The sequence below is a fragment of the Myotis brandtii genome, unplaced genomic scaffold (assembly GCF_000412655.1).
Source record: "Myotis brandtii unplaced genomic scaffold, ASM41265v1 scaffold424, whole genome shotgun sequence".
Classification (NCBI taxonomy): Eukaryota; Metazoa; Chordata; class Mammalia; order Chiroptera; family Vespertilionidae; genus Myotis; species Myotis brandtii.
Genome location: NW_005366245.1, coordinates 311,831 through 336,647, shown reverse-complemented (window position 1 = coordinate 336,647; position 24,817 = coordinate 311,831). Strand labels below are relative to the sequence as shown.

The 24,817-nt window shown below is 40.4% G+C and overlaps 1 protein-coding gene across 1 annotated transcript in view; it reads right to left on the bottom strand.

The window, feature by feature from the left end:
• The window catches only part of SPARCL1 (SPARC-like 1 (hevin)), a 56,442-nt gene that overhangs the window by 19,205 nt on the left and 12,420 nt on the right, over positions 1 to 24,817 (bottom strand). Inside the window, exon 2 of the mRNA XM_005874080.2 lies at positions 8 to 72. Coding sequence (XP_005874142.1) covers positions 8 to 72 — 65 coding nt within the window. The remainder of the gene's footprint in view (positions 1 to 7; positions 73 to 24,817) is intronic.

Below are 24,817 nucleotides of genomic sequence, written 5' to 3'. Positions count from 1 at the left end.
AATTTACCGGGATTGCTGCTGCAGTTCCCAAAATGTACAGGAAAAAAAGCACAGTCTTCATGCTTCCAAGACCTGTGAACCAAGAAGATAATTAGTAGTGGTGGGTAAAGTTTCCTTACGTATGAAAGGCTAAAAGATAATCTTAGCAAATATTGAGTGTGATACTGTCCTTTGTATTTACAGGTGATTGCTGTCTTTGTGGACTAACATGTCTGCAAAGACAGATTAATGACAGTTTTGACCCAACGGTGTCCAGGTGAGGACTCCTTGATTTTTTGGCCCAGCTGTATTGGTGGAAACTGTCTGTGCTTATGACTGCGTGTCCTTGAATGAAAGTTCTATGCAAATCTTGGGTCTTAAGACTTGTGAGTATTCAAAGTGCAGTTAGCAGTCACAAAGTGAAGAAATAGGGTGTGATAAAAAGTCTCTTTGGTGGTGAAGAAACCCACACATTCAGGGAAGAGTTTTAGGCATGAGACATCGTACTGCACTAAGGGGCCACCAACGTTCACCTAATTTAGAGCTTTCACATTGGCAATCTGTGAGTTGGTGGTGGCCTGCAAATGGGTTTGGTTTGGTAGGCACTGTGCATTTCAAATTAGTATTGAAAACTCTGGAGGTTTCATGTAAAAGATCCACATATGCAGTTTCTCTTGAACTATTGGCCCTCTCGGCAACAGCAGGCTCTCATGGCGACAGCTGGCTAGGTCTGAGTAGAGACTGTCCTGTGTAAGGGACGCTGGCATTTGTATCTGGTTTGTTTCACTTTTGTTATTTGCTTGCATTTTTGAGTTCGGTTAGTTCCAAACTAACTTTTTCAGTTTAGAGATGAGACAAGTGAAACAAACAGGCTACGTAAATTGGCCTCTAGGTGAACTCTCTTAAAAGGAGTGGGCAGTCTACAATTTCTTACACAGTATCCTTAAGCCTGGTAATCTGAACTCTGACTGAGATTCACGATACAGTTTTTAATCGCTAATAGAGATTTTCTATCTCTGAAACTCCCAGAAATAGTAGATAACTCTTTTAAATTACTTCTTGCAATCATAGTTTTATACATACATGTATTACAGAGCTTTAAATGACATTAAATAAACCTTTAATGAGGTTTAAAAAGAAAGTGAGTAGTTTGATAGTTACCTCAATATTTTAAGCTAACATGCTTAAATGGATATTTAAAAGAAGGTCTGGGGGATGGGAGTGGGGTGGAGGGGATCGATGGGGGAAAAAGAGGGACATCTGTAATACTTTCAACAATAAAGATAAATTAAAAAATATATATGTGTATGTTTTGTCTATCCCATTTAATCAACAGAGATTTTTGTTTCTTCATCTGATTTATATTTTTCTTACTTATTATTCTTATTTATTTATTTATTTTTAGGAAGCATAGGAATTACTACAGGTATTTGGTTCTAACTTCATTAGCAAATAATGTTTAAAAAAATGTATTTTTATTGCCCTACCTGGTTGGCTCAGTGGATAGAGTGTCAACCCACCGACTGAAGGGTCCTGGGTTTGATTCCGGTCAAGGGCACATATCTCAGTTACAGGCTTGATCCCTGGCCCTGGTCAGGGCATGTGCAGGAGGCAACCAATTGATGTGTCTTTCCCACATCGATGTTTCTCTCTCTCTGTTTCCCTTCCTCCCTTCCACTCTCTCTCTGAAAAATCAATGGAAAAATATCCTCGGATGCGGATTAACAACAACAACAAAAATATGTATTTTTTTTATTGATTTCAGAGAGGAAGGGAGAGGAAGAAAGAGATAGAAACATCAGTGATGAGAGAGAATCATTGATCGACTACCTCTTGCATGCCCCCGACTGGGGACTGAGCCTGCAACCCAGGCATGTGCCCTGACCAGGAATTGAACCGTGACCCTCTGGCTCATAAATTGACGCTCAACCATTGAGCCACACAAGCCGGGCAGCAAATAAAGTTCTTATTGAAGAAAAGGAGGTTATAGGTGTGAGCACAAAAACATGCCAGAAACAAATTAGAACTCATTCTCATCTATCCCACTATTTGAACATCGCAAGGTAGACCTGGATTAGGGAACAGTGCTTTGGAAGGATGGAGAGGAAAGCTGCACATAGAAGGTAATTTGGGATGGAGTATGGTGGAAAAACTCAAATCGTGTATAACCTTAAATAATAATCCATTCTAGTTTTAATAAAAATAACATGTACTCTGCTTGGAGAGTTTAATTCCCCTAAAGGCCGCCTCTGAAAATGACTATTCATTACTTAAGTAGAAATTCAGAGTATTAACAGTGAAATGTGTGTTACATCATTTATACCTTTAAATAAACATTATGTAGAACTAGTAATGGTGTATAACAGATACCAGATTATATTATCAAAGTGCGTTGGGTTTATCAGATTTATAACTGGAATATTATCTTATTTGATCATTTTAACAACTTCATTGATATGGTAGATGAACAGGCCTAGAAAGGTTATGATAGGTCACACTCAGGGTCAAAGAGCTGTTAAGAAGAGGAATTGGATTGGAACCTAGCTTTCCTGGCTCCTGTTCTGGTACTCTCCCAGCTCACTTGTAAATAAAGATCTCCATTTACCTCTTACAGAAAGATGTTGGGAAGGAGAAAAACAACAAACAAATAACCCCAAACCAGTATTGGAAGAAATTCAGAGTTCACTTTGAATTAAGGGGTTCCAAGCATTTTAATGTTTAAGGTTTTTGCCTATGTGGCAACTAAATATTTTTCAGCGTTGGCGGGGGGAGGGGGGGGGCGCGAATGGCTGATCATAGAAGATTGGCTGGTTTATTTGATAGCAAAAGTCCCTTTCAATAATGCTTTTTAGTCCAAACAAGGCCTTTGCATAGAAATTAAAGTTCCCTTGAATGAAAAACATGTCTAAATAAAAGCTTGTAGCATGTTAGAAATGGTCTTTGGGAAAGTTATGTATGAGGATAGACCAGTGAAAGACTTAATAGGAGGAAATAGCAATATTAAGGTGAGAGGTGGTCAGAGCATTGAATTTTGGCTGTGGCCTTGGAAATGGAGAAGAGAAAAATAGATTCAGTTTGTACTGGCCCCTGAGAGTCAATTGTTAAATTTTCAGAAATTTAGTTGACTATTAAATAAAGCCATTATTAAAAGTTAAATTATACACACATATACTTAAATTAATAATATCAAACAAAGGAAATAAATACTCAAAACTCATCACTTCACACGTATTATGCTACATTTTACTGTTACTTACTCTCTTATGGTTATTTATGCCTGTTGTGTCTGTAGGTGGAAATACTATATAATGTGCTACTGTGCATCTGTTACCAATTTTGTTCAGTGATGTCATGCTAGTAGTATGAAATTAGCCATAGTGGGAGGATTATACCATGGAAATCATCAAATGCTGCTCATTTTCTCTCCATCCTTCCCCAAAGCTGATTGCTAAACATTCATCAGCATATTGAGTTGTACACTTGAAACCTGTATGGTTTTGTTAACTAAGGTCACCCAAATAATCTCAATTAAAAATATTTACCAGCATATCAATGGAAAATATTTAAAAGCAGAAGAGATAAGTTTTAATAACCACTTGGATATTGTTGGAAGAAGAGAAGGAAGAGTCTTAGGCTATCACATTTCTAATTTGGGCAAATGGGTAAATGGTAGTATTAATCACTAAGGTAAGGAATTAATAAGAGGAAGATGGGGTTTTAGAAGAAAGGTGATGCATTCGTTTTGGACTTGTTGAATTTGAGTAGAGCTATACTTGAATAAGTGCATCTGCAGGTAAGCATTGATGGGGGGGGGGGGCGTTAAAGATAAACCTTGGATGCTGTGGGCATGAGAAGCTATATAATGAGTAGAGCAAAGGGCTGAGGCCAGAAGCCTGGTGAGTGAAGACCATTAGGTCCATTAGAGGATGGGAAGAGCTAACAATACAAAGGATGAGAGACAGGAGTTTCACATAAGAAAAAGAGTGTTAAATGTCCCAGAGAGGCCAAAGTAAACAAGACCAGGAAATTACCCCCTGCCTTGGGAATTACAGAGGTTACTGGAGAGTTGTGGGAGAGGAGTTGTGGGGCAGTAGTGTTGGTAGAGCCAATCTGTAGTGACTGAGGAGTAGGTAGACAGTGATGAAGTAAAGACAGCGGGTGTGAAGATGGTTGTCTATGAAAGAAAGGAGAGTAAGGGGAACGTGTGATCACAGGCAAATTTTATTTGTATTAAAATGTAGTCATCCAAGTGCTTTTTATGCTTACAGGAAAGCAAAAGAAACCCAAATGAGCCCGGCTGGCATGGCTCAGTGGTTAAACATTGACCTATGAACCAGGAGGTCAGGGTTCGATACCCGTCAGGGCACATGCCCGGGTTGTGGGCTCCATCCCCAGTGTGGGGTGTGGAGGAGACAACTGTTCAGTAATTCTCTCTCATCATTGATGTTTCTATCTCTCTCTCCCTCTCCCTTCCTCCCTGAAATCAATAAAAATATATTAAAAACAAGAAAAAAAGAAGCCTACATGAAAAGATAGAGGAGAAGAGAGGAAATGTGGTAAGCAATGATTGCCCCAGTGACCCACAACTCCTGGGCTGTATGCCATGGACTTTGGCCTTGGCCTTGTGACTTGCCTTGGCCAATGGGACATTAGCAAGCACGTTGCCAGCAGAGGCTTGGCAAGCACTTGCACACTAGAATTTGTCCTCCTGTGAAAGCCATCCACCATGCTATGAAAAAGTTTGGACTGCTGACTAGCTCAATCGTTTAATGATAAGCAACCATGCAGAGAGAACCTTGGAGGATGAGAGACCATTTGGGATGGCTCAGCCTCAGCTGAGCTCCCAGCTTGCTGGAGCCACATGAGTAATTCCAGACAAAATCAACAGAAAAACCACCCAGTTGAGTCCAGTTCAGACTACAGAATCATGTGCCAATAAGGGAGTTGGTTTTAAGCCATTTAGCTTGGGAGTAGATGGTTATGCAGGAATAGATACCTGAAATAGGGGAAAACAGCAAAGTTGCCTGAATCATTGTGTAGCTAATATTGCACAACAATTCATGACATAAACTCTGAAACAGGACTTCCTAGACGTTAATACTGAATTTGCATAATCCTGAGTAAATTATTTAGTTTTTTTTTAAGCCTCAGTTCTTTACCTGTACAGTAATGATGAGGATAAAGTGAGGTGATAGAATCTCAGTAAGCCCTTGATAAATATTTGCTGGTCTAATGTTAAAGCACAGGTAGAAGGTTTAACTCTGAAGAGAAGGAGGGATTCTTACTTTCTTTCTTTTTTTTCCAGAATAAACAGAGAAAAACTTAACTGTCAGGATGTGTTGAGACAAGGCCCCAGGGATATCAATTCATTCAGTCAGACGTGGCTACTCCTGCCTTATATTTATTTAGCATTTTATAGTTTATAAAATATTTTCTTACATCCTGTCTCATTTGATCCAATAAGAAAAGGAGAGTAGATAACATTTAACTATAAGAAACAGAAGTTTGGAGAACGTAAATTTTTACTTGGCTCAATGTGCAAGGATACGAGGTGAGCAAGAACTAGACACCACACTTTGGACTCAGAACCCAGGGTTCTCACATGGTTCAGCAGAACAAGCTGCAGACTAGAAATCAGAGGTTTTGGCTTTGGGCCCTGGCTTTACTAAGTACTAAATGCTACTTTGAGCAATTACTTAATGTCTCCAAACCTCATCTATAGAAAAGAAATGACGATTCCTTCCAGTGTCTAAGGGAGCCATTGAGGTGGGGGAGCTCTTTGTAAACTCTGAAGTAACATAAACATATAAGTGATGATTATTCCATTGCTCTGCCTGGTGCTGCTCATCAGTATTATCACTATCGTCATCTATGCTGTGTATTAAGTGATAAGGGAAATGAACCTTTAGTGTTCCCTTACTTTTTCTCCTCTCTCCTTTCATGTCTTCTTCCCCTTGCAGAATTTCAAGCTGCCCAGGCCTCCTAGTTACATAATATTTTCACATTTAATTCACTCATTAAACAAACTCACTTGTCTTATAGTTCATGCATTTAAATTCCATTTTTTAAAATATATTTTATTAATTTTTTTACAGAGAGGAAGGGAGAGGGATAGAGAATTAGAAACATCGATGAGAGAGAAACATTGATCAGCTGCCTCCTGCACACTCCCCACTGGGGACGTGCCCACAACCAAGGTACATGCCCTTGACCGGAATTGAACCTGGGACCCTTGAGTACACAGGCTGATGCTCTATCCACTGAGCCAAACTGGTTAGGGCTAAATTCCATTTTTTAAATATGCATCTCATCTATACTTAGAATATAAGAATGTTCCTGAATTAATGTCTTTCTAGTCTCAGGTAAGAAGTATTTTCACCATGGCTTTAGCCCAAAGGAGCTACTAGATAGAATGCTGAGAATCTTGGCATAGCTGTGGGAGAGACATATTAATACAAAAAGTATAGGGTTTGTCCCATGACCTTCAGTGGCCAACTGTGCAGGGTTTTTTGAGAGTCAACCTCAACATTTCCTGCATGGTCCCTGATCATTTACTGTGTCCCAGGATGGAACTATTTTCAGGGGTCTCAAGTTTATTTATATTTCCCTCTGGTAATTGAAAACAAGACTTAAAGACAGAATATGGTTGTCACTTAGAATGATCCAAGTGGGAAACTATCTCAAGGTGTCAATTATAAAGCAGATGCCTGCGTTGCATTTTTGAAGATAAGACCTTGTGGAACAATCCAGTACCTAGAATGGAGAAGGCCTTGAGTTTCACATTGTCCTTCAAACCAGTCACTGGGCATTTCTGTCTCATGAGCTAATTGTATTTGCCACACACACTGATATAATTAATTTCCCGGCCTTTAGCTTCTTATTTTAAGAATTGAACCAATGTGCTGGGAAACAAGAGATATTTTGAAAACAACTGTCATACTGAAGTCTACAAGGAGGCTTAATTAGCTGATGCTTGCAAAGTACTTTGAAAATGAAATCCATGATGTTCTTGCTAAGTATGATGAATATAGTTTATTATTGGATTAGTAAAAAGTCATATACAGCATGTCCCCCAAAATGTATACACACTTTAACAGCTGATGGCTCAATTTTGAAAAAGAAATGTATGTTAATAAACACTGCATTTATATATTCCAAGACATTCAAATTTGGTGAGTACTTTCTACAAAAGCAGATTGTTATTTCTGCAGAAAGAGCAAATAAAATTCTAGGAGAAAAATGCAAAAATTAGACACATTTTATTTATTTATTTATTTATTTATTTATTTATTTATTTATTTATTTTTGGTTAATCCTCACCTGAGGATATTTTTCCATTGATCTTTTAGAGAGAGTGGAAGAGAGGGAAAGACAGAGAGAAGCATCAATGTGAGAGGAACACATCAACTGGATGCCTCCTGCACACACCTTAGCCAGGGCCCAGGCCGGGGAGGAGCCTGCGACCACAGTACATGCCCTTGATCAGAATTGAACCCATGACCCTTCAGTCTGTAGGCTGATGCTCTATCCACTGAGCCAAACTGGCTAGGGCAAAAATTAGATACATTTTAAAATGCAGAGTTATTGTTCTTAAAGGTTTAAATACACAGTGTTTGCATGAAATTAGATAAATATTATTTTGCCCAAATGTATGAGCTTATTCAAAGGCAGCGGCATAGCTGAAAGAACATTTGATATAGAACTGGAAGATCTAAGTTCCAGACCTGAGCTACCTTAAGCCAGCCAAGAGACTTTGGGCAAGTGACTGGTTTCTTTATCCACAAAACAGGAAAATGATAGTACATTTCCTATTTATTTAGGGTTGTTTTGAGATCCAAATGTGATTATATAGTCATTTGGTAATTTTACCAACTGTAAAAATGAATTGAATGATGTCATTTATTTGTGACACTCCTACGGCAAAAAATGGCTTAATCACCCAAATAATTACTACTTTGCAGCTGATGGAATTGATTTCTTTATTTAGTTATTTAGTTATTTCTTTCTTTCCTCTGCACTACTGTTTCTTTTCATGGGTAGAGAGAGGTTAAAGGTGAGAGACGGTGGGGGAGCTCTGAGGAGAGCCTTTTCCTTCTGTTAGGAGCAGAGTGCCAAACACCAAACTTTCAGAGAACCTCACCTGGATTTCTGAAAGATGACAGCTAAACTGCCTTTCTTCAGTATGGCCTTCCTGGGGGAAGCCAGGATTTGGAATTTCAAATGCCGGGAGTTCTTCAATTGGCTGGAACCATATACCACCCAAACAAATGTCCAGATGGAACATTCGGCATGGCAGAAATAGTTTTCCCATTAAGAACCAAACATCCACAACCATCAACTCTATCCAAGTCATGTGGGTCGCTGTTTGGAGACAATTTCGAACATTTCCCCTTAAACATGTATAAACTCTCTGGTACAGCAAAGATAGCTGTAAGTTCTTCACTGCTCTTGCATGGAGGTGGAGTTGAATTTCCCTCCCCTTGAATCTGGACGGGTCTTAGTGACTTAGTCTCTCAAATTGTTGTGACAGAAGTGATTTCAAAGGTTGGTTCATAAGAAGCCTTGAAGTTTTGACCTGGATCACTTGGAACCCTCATTTTGGCCACAGGCCGAAGGAGAGAGAGATAGAAACATCAATGATGACAGAGAATCATTGATTGGCTGCCTCCTGCACACCCCCTACTGGGGATCAAGCCCGCAACCCAGGCATGTGCCCTTGGCCAGAATCGAACCTGGGACCCTTCAGTCCGCAGGCCGACGCTCTATCCACTGAGCCAAGCCGGCTAGGGCAGCCTTGAAGTTTTGACCTGGATCACTCGGAACCCTCATTTTGGGAGCCACAGGCCACTTTGTAAGAGACTGGAATGCCACAGAAGACACTGTTCAACAGACCCACAGATGCCAGCTTTCCATCTGTCCTCACAAAGACACAGGACATGTGAGTGGAGCCACTTCAACTCTCTAGAGCAGCTCAGCACCTCTGGGTGACCTGCCCAAACTCCTGACCCACGAAATCCCGAGACATTATGAGACGGTTGCTGTTTTTAGTCACTAAGTTTGTAAGCAGCAATAAAGAATTGGAATAATCATTAACTATCTTGAGTGAAATAGTACTCAAGTATATTCATTAGTAGTAGAATCACTTATGTTCATCAAAGTCTTATTTTATTGAAAAAGTAGGTTTTTATTATTGACTATTTAATATGGTAGCTAATGTGATGGCTTAGAGTGTTTGAGATTTTATTATATGCCAGGTACAATGCTAAGCACTTCGCCTGTGTACATACATGTATTCCCACCTGTCACCTGATCTCCACATCATGTCCATCCCGTGAGAGCTTCCTGAACATCCCTCTGTGCCACGGTGCCCAGTCATGAGTGACAGGATGTGAGAATTTCAAACGGGTGGCTTTCCAGGGACACTCTCAAACATCTCTTTCTCTAGCTCAGGAGAAGTTCTACATTCTCCTTTTCTATAATGTGTAATTTAAGGATTATTTTAATTATATTTAGAGGATCCCCATGACTTATCTTTGGCTAAATTGTGCAATAGCCATGGTTCCACACTTCTTCATCATGCCTTTCAGAATTCATCATCTTATTGTACTGCTCACCACTACTGACCTCGCTGGGTCCCATTTCACAACTCCGTATGGAATGTGTTCATGGAGGCATACTCTGTTCTCTCCCTCAGGCATTTGCTAACCCTTCAGAAAGTCTCCGCCACACCCTGCCTTGTGGTGTAGAGGAAGAAATTATTTTGGTTATATTTATTTTTCTTTGCTCAAATCGTATTATGGTATATGTCCTCTCATTTCCTCTTTATCTGTGAAGGCAGGATTTTCTCCCCCTCTCCTTTTTGCATATTCTTTGGGGAACAGGCATTTGAGTATGGCCAGACATGGATGTACGACGAAACTAAAAAGGTCTCACTTGGTACAAGCTCCTTACAAAGCCCTGTACTTGATTTTGATTTTTTCCTATTTTTTTTTAAAGAGAACCCCACACATTGGGTAAACATCCTGTTCATAAATTCTGAGTCCACTCCTGAGTAAGGCTCACCTGAAGGCCCGTAGCATTTGCTGCAGGACTTAATAATATCTGAGTGATTTTCTGCATAGTATTAATAGCATGACAACTCACCGTTGGAAGCCTACCTTATCACTGAAATGACCAGAAACATTAATCTTATTCTTTTTCTGCCTGCTCTCCTCTCTACCCCCTAATTTATTTTATTCTCTACCTTCCTGGAATTTCTTTTCCCTGAATGCCAGGTTCTTAGCTTTCTCTTCTGACTGCTCTTATTTGAATTTCCCTTATTTGTTAAACTCTGCCAACATAAAATAAAACCTCTTTGGATTTGGTGGAAATTGTCTCTCTTCTTCTTTTTTTTAAAATATATTTTTATTGGTTTCAGAGAGGAAGGGAGAGGGAAAGAGCTAGAAACATCAATGATGAGAGAGAATCATTGATGGGCTGCCTCTTGCACGCCCCCCAGTGGGGATCAAGCCTGCAACCTGGGCATGTGCCCTTGACCGGAATCAAACCTGGGACCCTTCAGTCTGCAGGCTGACGCTCTATCCACTGGGCAAAACCAGCCAGGGTGTCTCTCTTCTTTTGTTAATAGAGCAAGTTGGTTGTTAAGTTCTGCTAAAGTTGGGAGAGGAATTTCAAGTGCTTTCAGCTCTTTGAATGCACGAAGAATTATTTACTGGGGTAGTTGTCTCCCAGGATTAAGAAAAACAGCAAATCATACCTAAAAACAGTTCCAAGTAGCCTCATTCTCATGGTGTTGGGACCCATGGGGAACAATGATGGGCTTTGATGAGTAGTTCTTGTGTGAACCACTAATGAAAGCACTCGGTCCAGGCAGCAGTCCCTCCAGGATTCAGCATGCAGTGGGCACTTCTCATTTGCATTGGTGAGGGGCAACACATTGCAAAGGAGAAGCAATCGGGTGCCCCAGTGGTGCAATGTTACTCATTACCTGCCTTTTCTGAAAGAAGCAGAAACAATAAACCCTAATGGATTTCACGGCTGGGGATTGAAGAATTCTTTGAAAATAGGTTGGAAACGCTTAGCTTATTTATGCCTGACAGGGGTAGTGCTAGAAAATTCATTAGAGCAAGGAGAGGAGACAGCTGGCCTGCAGCTGGGAATCCTGTCTCTCCCACATGGGGAAGGGAGTTTCTCTCTGAATACCTAGATATTTTTCATTTGTTCCCCCAGATTCACTCCACATCCACTCTCCAGCCTTATCCATCCTGAGCTGTCCCAGGGCCTATGTGACTTGCATAGTCAGGTTTTTATGCCTGAAGGTTTATGTTGGGTCTGGCCAATGGGGAGATATTTGAGGAAAGGAGGAGATTAAATCAGAATATGTATTTCCCCAGCTCCTTCTCTGTGACTGAGTCCCTCTCCTGAAGGTCAGAGCCCCTCTCAGTGACCTCCACACATTTTCTGTCTGGGTTCAGAAATTGCTCCCATCCCTGGATCCTACAAGCTTAACTCTTACTAGCCTGTTCCTATAGCCCCTTGTAGCTGCTCCATATCTTGCTTATACCTTGGTAAATAATCCTTTAATTACACTCTCCTTCAATCTTTAAATTTTTTTGCCCGGATCTATCATTTCCTTGCGGAGACCTGGACCAATAACACCCTTGATTCCAAGTTTAGGATTCAAGGGTTTGAATATTTTCAGATCTCCTGCCAACAAAGCTGCCTCCTGCTCCTCAGTGCTGCCCTGTTTCAAGTCTTTCTATAGTGGCTGTGGGACCTACCTGGAACCTTAGAGATGTTATCAAAATTATTTTAAGACAAAGACATTTGAGATTCAACAGATGCAAAAGGAAGTTTCTTGGAGTTGCCCTTATCAGACTAAAAGTAGAAACTTCTGAGAAGTGAGAACTGCCATAAATTTCCTTTGGAGTGGCATCTACTCCCAGGAATGAGAACACATGAGAAAACCTACTATGAATCCCTTTACAGGGGAACTTTATGACTCAGAACATGACAGAAAGACCATCTATACATCTATAGAAAAACATCACAAACTCTCTTATCTCCCATTGGGTCTAAACATCCATTTGTATTTCCTCAAGAAATATTTTTGTTCTTCCCACAGAAGCCGTTTCTCCTCCTTCCCTTTCCCCTACTAAGTTAGATGTATAAGCATCCAACTTTAACAGTTTAGGCAGTTAGTGCTTTTGTTGGTTCCTATGGGCATATGAATAAGTCATTTTCTTCTGTTGACCTGTCTCTTGTCAGTGTAATTTGCAGGGCTCAATTACTGAACCTAAGAGGATAGCGGAGAAAGTTTTTTCTTACTGACATTGCCTTAGTGGGTGCACATTTTTCTTTTTAAAAGGAGCATAACAGGCCTCATCTTTGGGAAAATCAAAAGCTATAAGGCATTAAAATGTGATCAGCACTCAGTGAAGATGCTTTCACTGATATAATCACAAGGTTTGAAGGTGCTTGGAATTAAAGAGATTTAGAAGGAGATATGGGCAACCAGCTCTGAGAGCATTTTGTGTTGGAAGAAGGCATGCTTCACTCTATGGTACTCCCATTTCTCCTTTCATGCAGTCCTCTGCAGTATGAGGAAATGACTCAGCACAGAACGTTATGACACTGGATTAATCTGGAACCTTGGGAAGTAAATTAGTCTCCCTGTTCTTTTCTCTTCCCACCCGAGAGGGAACTCAATTCATTAGTGCAATTTGACTGAATATTTTAAACATTGTTCTAAAAGTACTGGGTTTGGGTGGTTAGTCTTAGAACATGTAGAAATTTGCCTAATCAAAAGTAGTCTAACTAGCCAAATTGAAACAAAGCTGTATTTTGGGTAAATAATACTATGCAAGGCAATCTGTTGTTAATTCTTTTTGGACAATGACTAATTTTGTTTTCATGGCACTAAAATGTGCACACCACATTTAAAAACTAGGCTATGAATCCCTAGAGATATTAGCCCTCTTATCAAGATGCTGGGAAGCTGAAGGGGAGTCAGCCACCTCCAGCCATAACCACAACCTCAGACCTTATTGTGGCTGTCATTCACACACATGGGATTTGAGAAAAAGAAAACAACAAAACAACAAAGAACTAAACTTCACACACATGGGATTTGAGAAAAAGAAAACAACAAAGAACCAAATATGGCGTAAGCATGGGCTAGAAGTTGTTTTCAGATCACAAGAAGACATTAATTAGGTGTTTTTATCAGTGAGCTGATGCTGGTACTCCACCCCCTACTTCTCCCTTGCATTTCTAAGAAGCTACTAAATGCAAGATCACTAGAGTACCAAGCTTTAATCCTAAACCTTCCCCAATTGAAACAAATCTTCTAGTATTCCTCTACCTATATTTTAAGAAATTACTGAAGGGGGATTCCAAAATGGCAGTGGAGTAAGTGGAAGCTACACTGACACATTCCTAGGCCCAAACTGGAATTACAACTAAAATACAGAGAAAGCATCCTGAATAATCAACTGAAGACTAGCTGGAAAGAACCCGGATAACCAAGGAGGGAAAGTGGAGACCACATAGAGACTGGTAGGAAGTGCAGAGGCATGAAAGGGCTGGCTGGACTCCCACAGACAGCAGCTAAAGTTCTGGAGGGATAACTCAGCTGTGGGGGGTTCCCACTGAGAGCTCTGGGGTCTAAACCCCAAGCTGGGTTCCCCAGCTCAGAGCACCAGAACTAAGCAAGGTGCCCACAGAACATCTGGCTGTGAAAAGCAGCAGTTGCTGTCTGCCAGAGAGAGATGGCTGGAAATGCATGTACCCTCTTAAAGGGCCAAGGCAGAAAATTTTATGTGCAGCCACTCACCTTGGGTCCAGCTGAGAGAAGGCAGAGTGAACTGGAGCTGTGTGAGCAGCAGCCAGGGTTGCAGGCTCTGGGGTTAGAGCTTGGGAGGTGGACACACTGGTTTACTGTGCCGAGTCATTTCCTCATACTGCAGAGGACATCTTTCAGACCTTTACCATCTAGGCAGCTTTTGCCTAGGGGTGAGGGTGAAGCAATTGCCCACCCTATTGGAAAAACCCTTGTCCCACTCTGTGGAGTTTCTGAGGCCCACTAAGAGACTGGGAATAACAATCAGCCTGCAGGCAGAAGCAATGACCCTACCCTGTTGGGAAACCTCCCAGTCCATTCTGTTGTTGATAGCCTGAGGCTAATCAGGACTGAATAACAATCAGACTATAGGCAGAGGCAGGTCTCTGGAGGCTTTGAATATTTTCCTGATCTAATCTGGGGCCCAGGGCTAGGACAAGCAGATCTTGGTGTACATCTTGGTCTTTTCAAAAGGCACCCAGCCCCAGCAGAGGGAGACAAAAGCTGTGGATTGCTGATTGCTCCAAACAGGGTACTTAGGAACAGCGTCTGACATTGGGAATCAGAGCAGATCTATCTAATACATAGACACAAACTCAAACAGGCAGCCAAAATGGGGAGACAAAAAAAATCCCAAAATGAAAGAACAAGAGAATTCTGCAGAAGAAAAGCTAAATGAAATGGAGATAAGAACTTTAGCAGACATAGAGTTCAGAATAATGATGGCAAGGATGCTCAATAGCATGAGAAAATATATAGTAACTATGAAGAATGACATAGCACTAATAAAAAACAGTGGAAGGAATACACAGAAGATTAGGGGAAGCTGAGGATTGGATCAATGAATTAAAAGACAGGATAGAAAAAAATCATTCAATCAGAGAACCTAAAAGAAAGTAACAATTAAAACCAGGACAACTTAAGGAAGCTGTGGGACAACATGAAATATAATAATATTTGCATCATAGGAGTACTAGAAGTAGAAGAAAGTGAGCAAGGAATAGAGAATGTGTTTAAAGAAATAATGGCAGAAAACTTCCCTAACCTGGTGAAAGAAAAAGTCACACAAGTTCAGGAGGCACAGAGAGTTCCAACCAAGAAGAACTCAAACAGGCACACACCCAGACACATCATAATTAAAATGCCAAAAATTAAAGATAAAGAGAGAATCTTAAAGGCAGCAAGAGAAAGCAGTTTGTTACCTACAAAGGAGCTCCTATAGGCTGTCAGCTGATTTTTCATCAGAAACTCTTCAGGCCAAAAGGGAATGATATGAAGTATTCAAGGTAATGAAAAGCAAGAATTTGAAACCACTATTACTATATCCAGCAAGGCTATCATTCAAAATAGATGGCAAAATAAGATCTTCCCAAGCAAAAAAGGCTAAAATGAGTTTACCACCACCAAACTAGCACTGCAAGAAATGCTAAGGGACTGCTGTAATGAGAAGAAGAAAGAGAGAGAGAGAGAGAGAGAGATAGAGATAGAGAGAGAGAGATAGAGAGAGAGATACAGAATTAAAATGGCAATAAATAAGTACCCATCAATAATAACCTTAAATGTAAATGGATTAAATACTCCAATCAAAAGACATAGAGTAGTTGAATGGATATAAAATCATGACCCAAATATCTATGCTGTCTACAAAAGAACCACCTCAGAACAAAAGACTCACACAGGATTAGAGTGAAGGGGTGGAAAAAAGTTTTCCATGCAAATGGAAATGGGAAAAAAAAGCTGGGGTAGCAATACTCATATCTGACAAAATAGACTTCAAAATGAAGGCCATCACAAGAGACAATAAAGGTCACTACATACTACTAAAGGGATCCATCCAACAAGAGGACATAACCCTGGTGAATATGTTTGCGCCCAATATAGGAGCATCTAAATATATAAAAAAACATCTGGAGGACATTAAGGGAGAGATAAACAGCAATACAGTCATAGTAGGGAACTTTAACACCCCACTGACTTCACTGGATAGATCTTCCAGACAAAAAATTAACAAGGAAACAGTGACTCTAAATGACACACTGGATCAGATGGATTTAATTGACATTTATAGAACATTTCACCCCAAAGCTGCAGAATATACGTTCTTCTCAAGCGTACATGGGTCATTCACAAAGATAGACCACATGTTAGGACACAAAACAAGTCTCTATAAATTCAAGAAGACTGAAATTATATCAAGCATCTTTTTAGATCACAGTGGAATCAAATTAGAAATCAACTACATTAAAAACACTCAAAAACATTCAGACACATGGAGGCTAAATAGCATGTTCTGAAACAATGAATGGGTTACCACTGAGATCAAGAAAAAAATAAAAAAATTCCTGAAAACAAAGATGAACACACAACAACCCCAAATCTCTGGGATGCAGCAAAAACAGTCCTGAGAGGGAAGTTCATAGCACTACAAGCCTACCTCAAGAAACAAGAAAAATTAATACTAAACTATTTAACCCTATAGTTTAAAGACTTCGAAGAGAACAATAAAAAAAAGCCCAGAGTGCCTGGCCAGTATGGCCCAGTAGTTGAGCATTGACCTATGAACTAGGAGGTCACTGTTCAATTCTCAGTCAGGGCACATGCCCAGGTTGTGGGCTCAATCCCCAATGTGGGGCAAGCAGGGGGCAGCCTATTCTCTCTCATCATTGATATTTCTATCTCTCTCTCCCTCTTCCTTACTCTCTGAAATCAATAAAAATATATATATTTAAAAAACAAAAGAAAGAAAATCGTAAGTAGAAGAAAGGAAATAATAAAGATTAGAGCAGAATAAATGAGCTAGAGACTAAAAAAACAATACAAAAGATCAATGAAACCAAAACCTGGCTCTTTGAAAATATAAACAAGATTAATGAACTGGTAGCTAGACTCATCAAGAAATAATCAGAGAAGACCCAAATAAATAAAATGAGAATGAAAGCAGAGAGGTATCAACTGACACCACAGAAATACAAAGAATTGTAAGAAAATACTGTGAGCAACTATATGCCAACAAGCTGGACAATGTGGATGAAATAAACAAATTCCTAGAAAAATACAATCTTCCTAAACTGAATCAGGAAGAATCAGAAAACCTGAATAGCCCAATAACAATAGGTAAAATTGAAGCAGTAATAAAAAAAAACTCCCAGCAAACAAAAACCCTAGTCCGGACAGCTTCACAGGGGAGTTTTACCAAACATGCAGTGAACTAACACCTATCCTCCTGAAACTATCCCAAAAAATCTAAGAGGAAGAAACACTTCCAACCTCTTTTTATGAGGCCAGTATTATCCAAATTCCAAAACCAGATAAACACACTACAAAGAAAGAGAATTACGTACAAGCCAATATCCCTGATGAACATAGATGCTAAAATCCTCAACAAAACAATAGCAAATAGGATCCAGCAATATATTAAAAAGATCATACACCATGACCAAGTGGGATTTATTCCAGGGATGCAAGACTGGTACAATATTCACAAATCAATAAATGTGATATAACACAGAAACAAACTGAAAGACAAAAATCACATGATCATATCAATAGATGCAGAAAAAATAAACAAAAATCCAACAATCACTTTTGATAAAAACCATCAGCAAAGTGGAAATAGAAGGAACATATCTCAATATAATAAAGGTCATATATGACAAGCCTACAGCGAACATCATACTCAATGGGCAAAAACTAAAACCACTCCCCCTAAAGACAGGAACAAGGCAGGGATGTTCAGTTTTAACATTCTTATTCAACATAGCACTGAAAGTGCTAGCCATAGTGACCAGATAGGAAAAATACATAAAAGGCATCTAAATTGACAAGGAGGAAGTAAAACTCTCATTATTCGCAGATGACATGATATTGTTTCTATGAAACCCTAAAGAAGCTACCAAAAGACTAGATTTAATAAATGAATTTGGCAATGTAGCAGGAAACAAAATTAGCACCCAGAAATCGATGGCATTTTTATACACTAATAATGAATTCTCAGAAAGAGAAACTAAACAAATAATCTCATTTATCATTGCAACAAAAAAATTAAGATACTTAGGAATAAACTTAATCAAGGAGGCAAAAGACCTGTATTCAGAAAACTATAGGACATTGACAAAAGAGATAGAGGAAGATATAAACAAGTGGGAGAATATACCATATGCATGGATTGCTAGAATTAACATTATTAAAATGTCCATACTACTCAAAGCAATCTACAGATTCCATGCAATCCCTATTAAATTACCAAAACCATATTTCACAGATCTAAACTCCAAAAATTTATGTGGAACCAAAAAAAGACCCCAAATAGCCACAGCAATCTTGAGAAAGAAGAACAAAATTGGAGGGATAACAATACCAGATATCAAGTTATACTACAAAGCCACAGTAATCACAACAGCCTGGTACTAGCACAAGAACAGACATATAGATCAATAAAATAGAACATTGACCTAAGCCATTCTGGACAATTAATATTTGACAAAGGAGGCAAGAGCATACAATGAAGTCAATACAGTCTCTTCAATAAATGGTGCTGGGACAGATACATGTAAAAAAAATGAAACTAGACCACCAACTTACACCAAACACAAGAATAAACTAAAAATGGATGAAAGACTTAAATGTAAGATGTGAAACCATAAAAATCCTAGAAGAGGTATTTTGTGGAAGAGCCACACTCAAGGGGCCAAAGAGCCGCATGTGGCTCACGAGCCACGGTTTGCCGACCACTGTCCTAGGGCAAAGGAAACTAAGGAGAAAATAAACAAATGGGACTACCTGAAAATACAAGGCTTCTGCACAGCAAAAGAAACCATCAACAAAATGAAAAGGGGGTCCATTGTATGGGAGAACATATTTGGCAACATATTTGTCAAAACATATCTTATAAAGGGTTAATATTCCAAATATGTAAGGAACTCATACAACTTAACAAAAGGAAGACAAGCAATCCAATTAAAAAATGGGCAAAGGACCTATATAGACACTTCTCCAAAGTGGACATACAGATAGCCAAGAGACTTGTGAAAAAATACTCAGTCACTGATCATCAGAGTGATGCAAATTAAAACGACAATGAGGTACATACCATCTCACACCTGTCAGAATGGCTATCATCAAGAAATCAACAGGAATGCAGACTGGTGCAGCCACTATGGAGAACAGTATGGAGCTTCCTCAAAAAATTAAAAATGGAACTCCCATTTGACGCAGTAATCCCACTCTAGAAATATATCCCAAGAAATCAGAAACACCAGTCAGAAAGGATATATGCACCCCTATGTTCATAACAGCACAATTTACAACAGCTAAGATTTGGAAACAGCCTAAGTGCCCATCAGCAGATGAGTGGATTAGAAAACTGTGGTACATCTACACTATGGAATCTATGCTGCTGTAAAAAGGAAGGAACTCCTACTATTTGCAACAGCATGGATGGACCTGGAGAGCATTATGCTAAGTGAAATAAGTCAGTCAGAGAAAGATAAATATCACATGATCTCACTCATTTGTGCAATTAATGAACAACATAAACTGGTGAACAAAAACAGATCCAGAGATAGAGAAGTATCAATCAATCAGACCGTCAAACCTCAGAGGGAAGACAGGGGAGGGTGGGGAGAAGGGGGAGAGATCAACCAAAAGACTTGTATACATGCATATAACCCTAACCAATGGACACAGACACTACGGGGGTGAGGGCACTAGTAGGGATGGGGTGGGAGGGCAAAGGGGGGCTCAGGACACATAGTATGTAATACCTTAATCAATAAAGAAGAAAATATATATAAAAAAGAAAGAAACCAACAAATGACAAGTGCTGGTGAGGATGTGGAGAAAAGGGAACTCTAGTATACTGCTGGTGGGAATGCAGACTGGTGCAGCCACTATGCAAAACATTATGGAGTTCCCTCAAAAAACTAAAAATGGAACTGCCATTTGACCCAGTGATCCCACTTCTAGGAATATATCCTAAGAAACCCAAAACACCAATGAGAAAGAATGTATGCACCCCTATGTTCATAGCAGCACAATTTACAACAGCTAAGATCTGGAAACAACCCAAGTACTTATCAGTAGATGAGTGGCCAAAAAGTCTGTGGTACATTTACACCACGGAATACTATGCAGCTATAAAAAAGAAGGATCTCTTACCCTTTGAGATAGCATGGGGGACCTGGAGAGTATTGTGCTAAGCAAAATAGGCCAGTCAGAGAAAGACAAGTATCATATGATCTCATTCATATGTGGAATCTAATGAACAAAATAAACTGATGGACAAAACAGATCCAGAGATAGAAGCATGGAACAGACTGTCAAATCTCAGAGGAAAGGTGGGGATGAGTGGGTGTGTAGAGATCAACCAAAGAACTTGCATGCATATATGCATAACCCATGGACACAGACAATAGGGTGGTGAAGGCCTAAGGCAGGGGCTGGAGGTGGGCTAGAAGCAAAGGGGGTAAAAGGAGCATAGAGCATACTTTCTACAATAAAGCTTTTTTAAAAAAAAGAAATGACTGAAAAGTTTTCCTAGAAAGAGCTTACCTTGCACCCCACTATGAAGTCATCATTGTGTGCTAGAATTGGGGATCAGGTAAGAAAAAAGGGAAAGAAGATGCCTGGGGTTTAGCCTTTGTGTTTTGTTTCTTCTGAATTCCAATAGAATGCGGTGTTGCTTTAGAGTTAGCTCAAAGTTGTTTGGTCTTTGTTTGTTTGTTTTTTTAAAAAAAATATATTTTACTGATTTTTTACAGAGAGGAAGGGAGAGGGATAGCGAGTTAGAAACATCAATGAGAGAGAAACATCGATCAGCTGCCTCCTGCACGCCCCCCACTGGGAATGTGCCCGCAACCAAGGTACATGCTCTTGACCAGAATCGAACCTGGGACCCTTCAGTCCGCAGGCCGACGCTCTATCTACTGAGCCAAACCGGTTAGGGCAGTTGTTTGGTCTTTGTAAAAGGTTGGGGAATTCTCTTGATTTAACTTGAGAGTTAAAAATGATTCCAATGTGCTAAGAGAGTGTGAAGATCTAACCACACCATGTCTTGAAAGCAGTCACAGGTTTTCATGGACCCATACTCAAGATTCAAGTTTTCTGACTTTTGTAGATCTCAGGCCACCTTCCTACTGGGTCCCTATTATTTTATTATGAATGATTAGGTAACTCAAGTGGAATCAAGTATTTAAAAATGCTTTGCTTTCAGAGCTATTTGAGGGTCACTCTCAATGGTAGATTCTTATCCCTCTTTATTTACTTTTATTAACAGTACAGGCATAGCACTTTTATTAAACCTAGGATAAACTTCAACCTATTAAAACAACAACAACAATAAAATAAAACATTTACCACTTCTCACTCTACTCACAAATAATGTATTAGTTGACTGAATGCTCCTTCTAAAAATTTTGCCCATTTTGGGGGGGGGGATAAGCTGCAACTCTGGGTTTCATACCTATTCAGTGGATTACAATGATTGCATAGCTGTGATAGAGATGTGATTAGTATGAGGTTACTAATTTTATTATTTCAGCAATTATAGACTTATGCTATGTCCTTGTAAAATATGTATTTCCATAAATGACTATTTTGATAACTGTCTCCATTTTTCTCAACTCGGTGTTAGAGATTTTGGGAGACACTTCTCCCAGCAGCACTGCATTTCTTCATTATCCTCAAGCAAGCAGATTGGCTGAAAGGGTGGCACAGAACATTAAAGATGTCAGAAACAGATTATAGGAGGCTTAAATAACTCACTACCTTTTTTTTCTTGTCTAACACTACATTCCAAGTTCAATAAGAGAAGTTATCTGACTGAATAAAAAATGGGTGTGCAGAAAGTGGTTCAGAATTTGTTTTGCCCATCAAATGAATCCTTGAAAAATCCCCAGAAAAATCCTGCATTAGATATGAAAGAATTCTTCTTTCTTATGAGAGTGGTGGTAGCAATAGATCATGACCACTGTTTCCAAGCCAAGCAAGCCAGGGTCACTGCAACCTTTCTGTCTAGTTGCCTCCGAGGAAAGGCAGAACACAGGCACATCCCCTGCTTGAAACCTCTTTGTTTTGCTTCCTTTTACATCAAAAGGATTGGCTCTGACCATGGGAGAGGTTGTAATAGGATTTTCACCCTGACAGGAGGTTGTAATTAGATTTCTCAGCAGGCCTACAAGTTCTGTCCCTGGAAAAATAAGGAAAGGGGCCTGAATATTTTTCCTGTAGCTGTAGAGGTAGCCCAGGCAAGCGTGCAGAGATTGGTCTGAAAGGCACAGGCAGAAAGGGCTATGCGTGTGTCCCGCACCTCCAAGACAGAGTGCATGGCCCTTCAGGTAGGGGTAGGAAAGCCGTGCATGTAAGAGCAAATATTCCTTGGACATTGCATTTGGTAAGGAACATAGGATATTTCTGTGAATGAAACCCTCTGATTCCTGGTGTCCTAAAATTTCTATCTCCCAGAGAAAGGGAGGGCACTTATAGTTTGGAACACCCTAGAACATCACTCTCTATTTAGATTTAGAAGTGAATTTGCACACAAAAACCCAGAATAGGCTTTGGGTAATCTTGTTCATTTTGAGTTCTTATTTGTAACTAGAGGCTCAGTGCACAAAAATTTGTGCACTCGGGGGGAGGTCCCTCAGCCCGGCCTATGCCTTCTTGCAGTCTGGGACCCCTCAGAGGATGTCCACCTGCTGGCTTAGGCCCGCTCCCTGGAGGAGCGGGCCCAAGCTGGCAGTCAGACATCCCTCTGGAAGCCCGGCAGCCCTCGGGGGATGTCCACTTACCAGCAGGGAGCAGACCTAAGCTGTAGTCGGACATCCTTAGTGCTGCTGAGGAGGCGGGAGAAGCTCCCACCACCACCGCTGTACTGGCAGCCATCAGCCTGGCTTGTGGCTGAGCAGAGCTCCCCCTGTGGGAGCACACTGACCACCAAGGGGCAGCTCCTGCATTGAGCGTCTGCCCCCTGGTGGTCAGTGTGTGTCATAGTGACCAGTCATTCCCAGTCGTTCTGCTGTTAGGGTCAGTTTGCATATTACACTTTTATTATATAGGATAGAGGCCTGGTGCATGGGTGGGGGCCAGCTGGTTTGCCCTGAAGGGTGTCCCGGATCAGGGTGGGGGTCCCGCTGGGGTGCCTGGCCAGCCTGGGTGAGGGGCTGATGGCTGTTTTCAGGCTGGCCACACCCCCTTTAGGGTGGGGGGGCCCCACTGGGGTGCCTGGCCAGTCTGGGTGAGGGGCTGAGGGCCGTTTTCAGGCTGGCCAAGCCCCCCGGCGACGGGAGCTCCCAGCCTCTCCTATTTTTCTTTTTTTTTATTCTGGGATTTATTTACCTTCTATAATTGAAACTTTGTAGCCTTGAGAGGAGCTCAGAGCCAGCCAGGGTGGGCAGGAGGGAAGCTTGGCTTCCTCCATTGCCAGGGGCAACCCAAGCCTCCTGCTCGCTCCAGCTCCGTGGCCACGGCTGGCTGAAAGCAGGTATCTGGGGTTTATTTACCTTCTATAATTGAAACTTTATTGCTTTGAGTGGAGCTCAGAGCCAGCCGCGGCAGGCGGGAAGCTTGGCTTCCTCCATCATTGGGACAACCAAGCCTCCTGCTTGCTCCAGCTCCATGGCTGCCTGCCGCCATTTTGGTTGTGTTAATTTGCATATAGTCGCTCTGATTGGCTGGTGGGTGTGGCTTAAGGCGTAGCAAAGGTATGGCCAATTTGCATGTTTGTATTTTATTAGTGTAGATTGGTTCCATTTTAGTTTCTATAATAATTTCTAGAAGTTTAAGTTAGAATAAGATTAGGTCAGAGTAGATTTTTGTACTTGATTTCTAGTCAGTTTCTATAGCTTTTGAAGAACATTAATATAATTAATTTAGACCATTAATTTAAATTTACATTTAATATGGTAAATGTTATTTTTGAAGTTCTGCATGTTGCCTTGCCACTTAAATCTACTTACCCTAACCATCTGTCTCCACTGAGCACTTCGTGTCTCACTATACCTCTTCTCTCTCTTTACTTTCCTTCTCTTTCTTTTTCTCTCAAGCGTTTAAAAAGCTGTCTGACCACTGAACTTGAGTGGCCACCCATGCCTCCAAAGGGAGGAACAGGCTTGGGACTATTGTTTTCCCTCTCTGTATTAGCCATATCAATGGCTCCTAGGACATTTCAGTGCTGGGGGTTATCGCTCCAAGTCCTTCTAATTGAATTTTCCTCATTTTGCCTGAGTTCCTCTCCAGTCATTGGCTCCTTGGTTGGCAACCTCAGCCAAACTTGCAAGTCCTCCTCCTTTCCTTCTGGACCAAGGAAACTTGCTTCAGCATGTTTGGTTTTCAAGGCAGATGAGTAGTACTTAATTGTTCATCCTATCTGGTCTCAAGGTGAAAGACATAGCACATACCCTAGAAGAAGGAGACGTTTCCCCCATTATTTTATTTTTCTTCCCACTATTGGCATATCACTTCCTGGAGTATGTACATTCACACTTCCAAATAAGGACAGGTATCTTCTGTTGAATTCGTTTATATCAGAGGAAGCCTGTAGGCTGCTATTTTTAGTAATTACTATAACTATGAAAAAATTTTCTTTCAGGGAAATGTAGTAAACAAAATGATTATTGTAAGTGCTTCATAGTCATCCTCAAACAGACCATTCTCCTTCACCCTATCTTTATATGATAGCCAAAGCCTTCGGTATCAGAGAGAAAATCCTTTAGTCTTATTCTGGCTAACATATACCTGTTATTACCTGATCTGGAGTTAACACTGATGCTTTAGGGCTTTTAGAATATTAATGAGTCTCTTGGGAGAGCTTTACAGCTTGGGGTTAAAGTCATCTGAAGGATTAAAAAAGATGCTCTTCTATTTCGAGTTCTCTGTTGAGTCACCACTATCTGACATCAAGATGTCCAGCCCTGTGCGTGTATATAATACACTCAGTCTCAAAGTACAGACTTTTCTGGAGTTCTGACCTTCATTCTTCCTAACTGAACCTTTCACCATGGG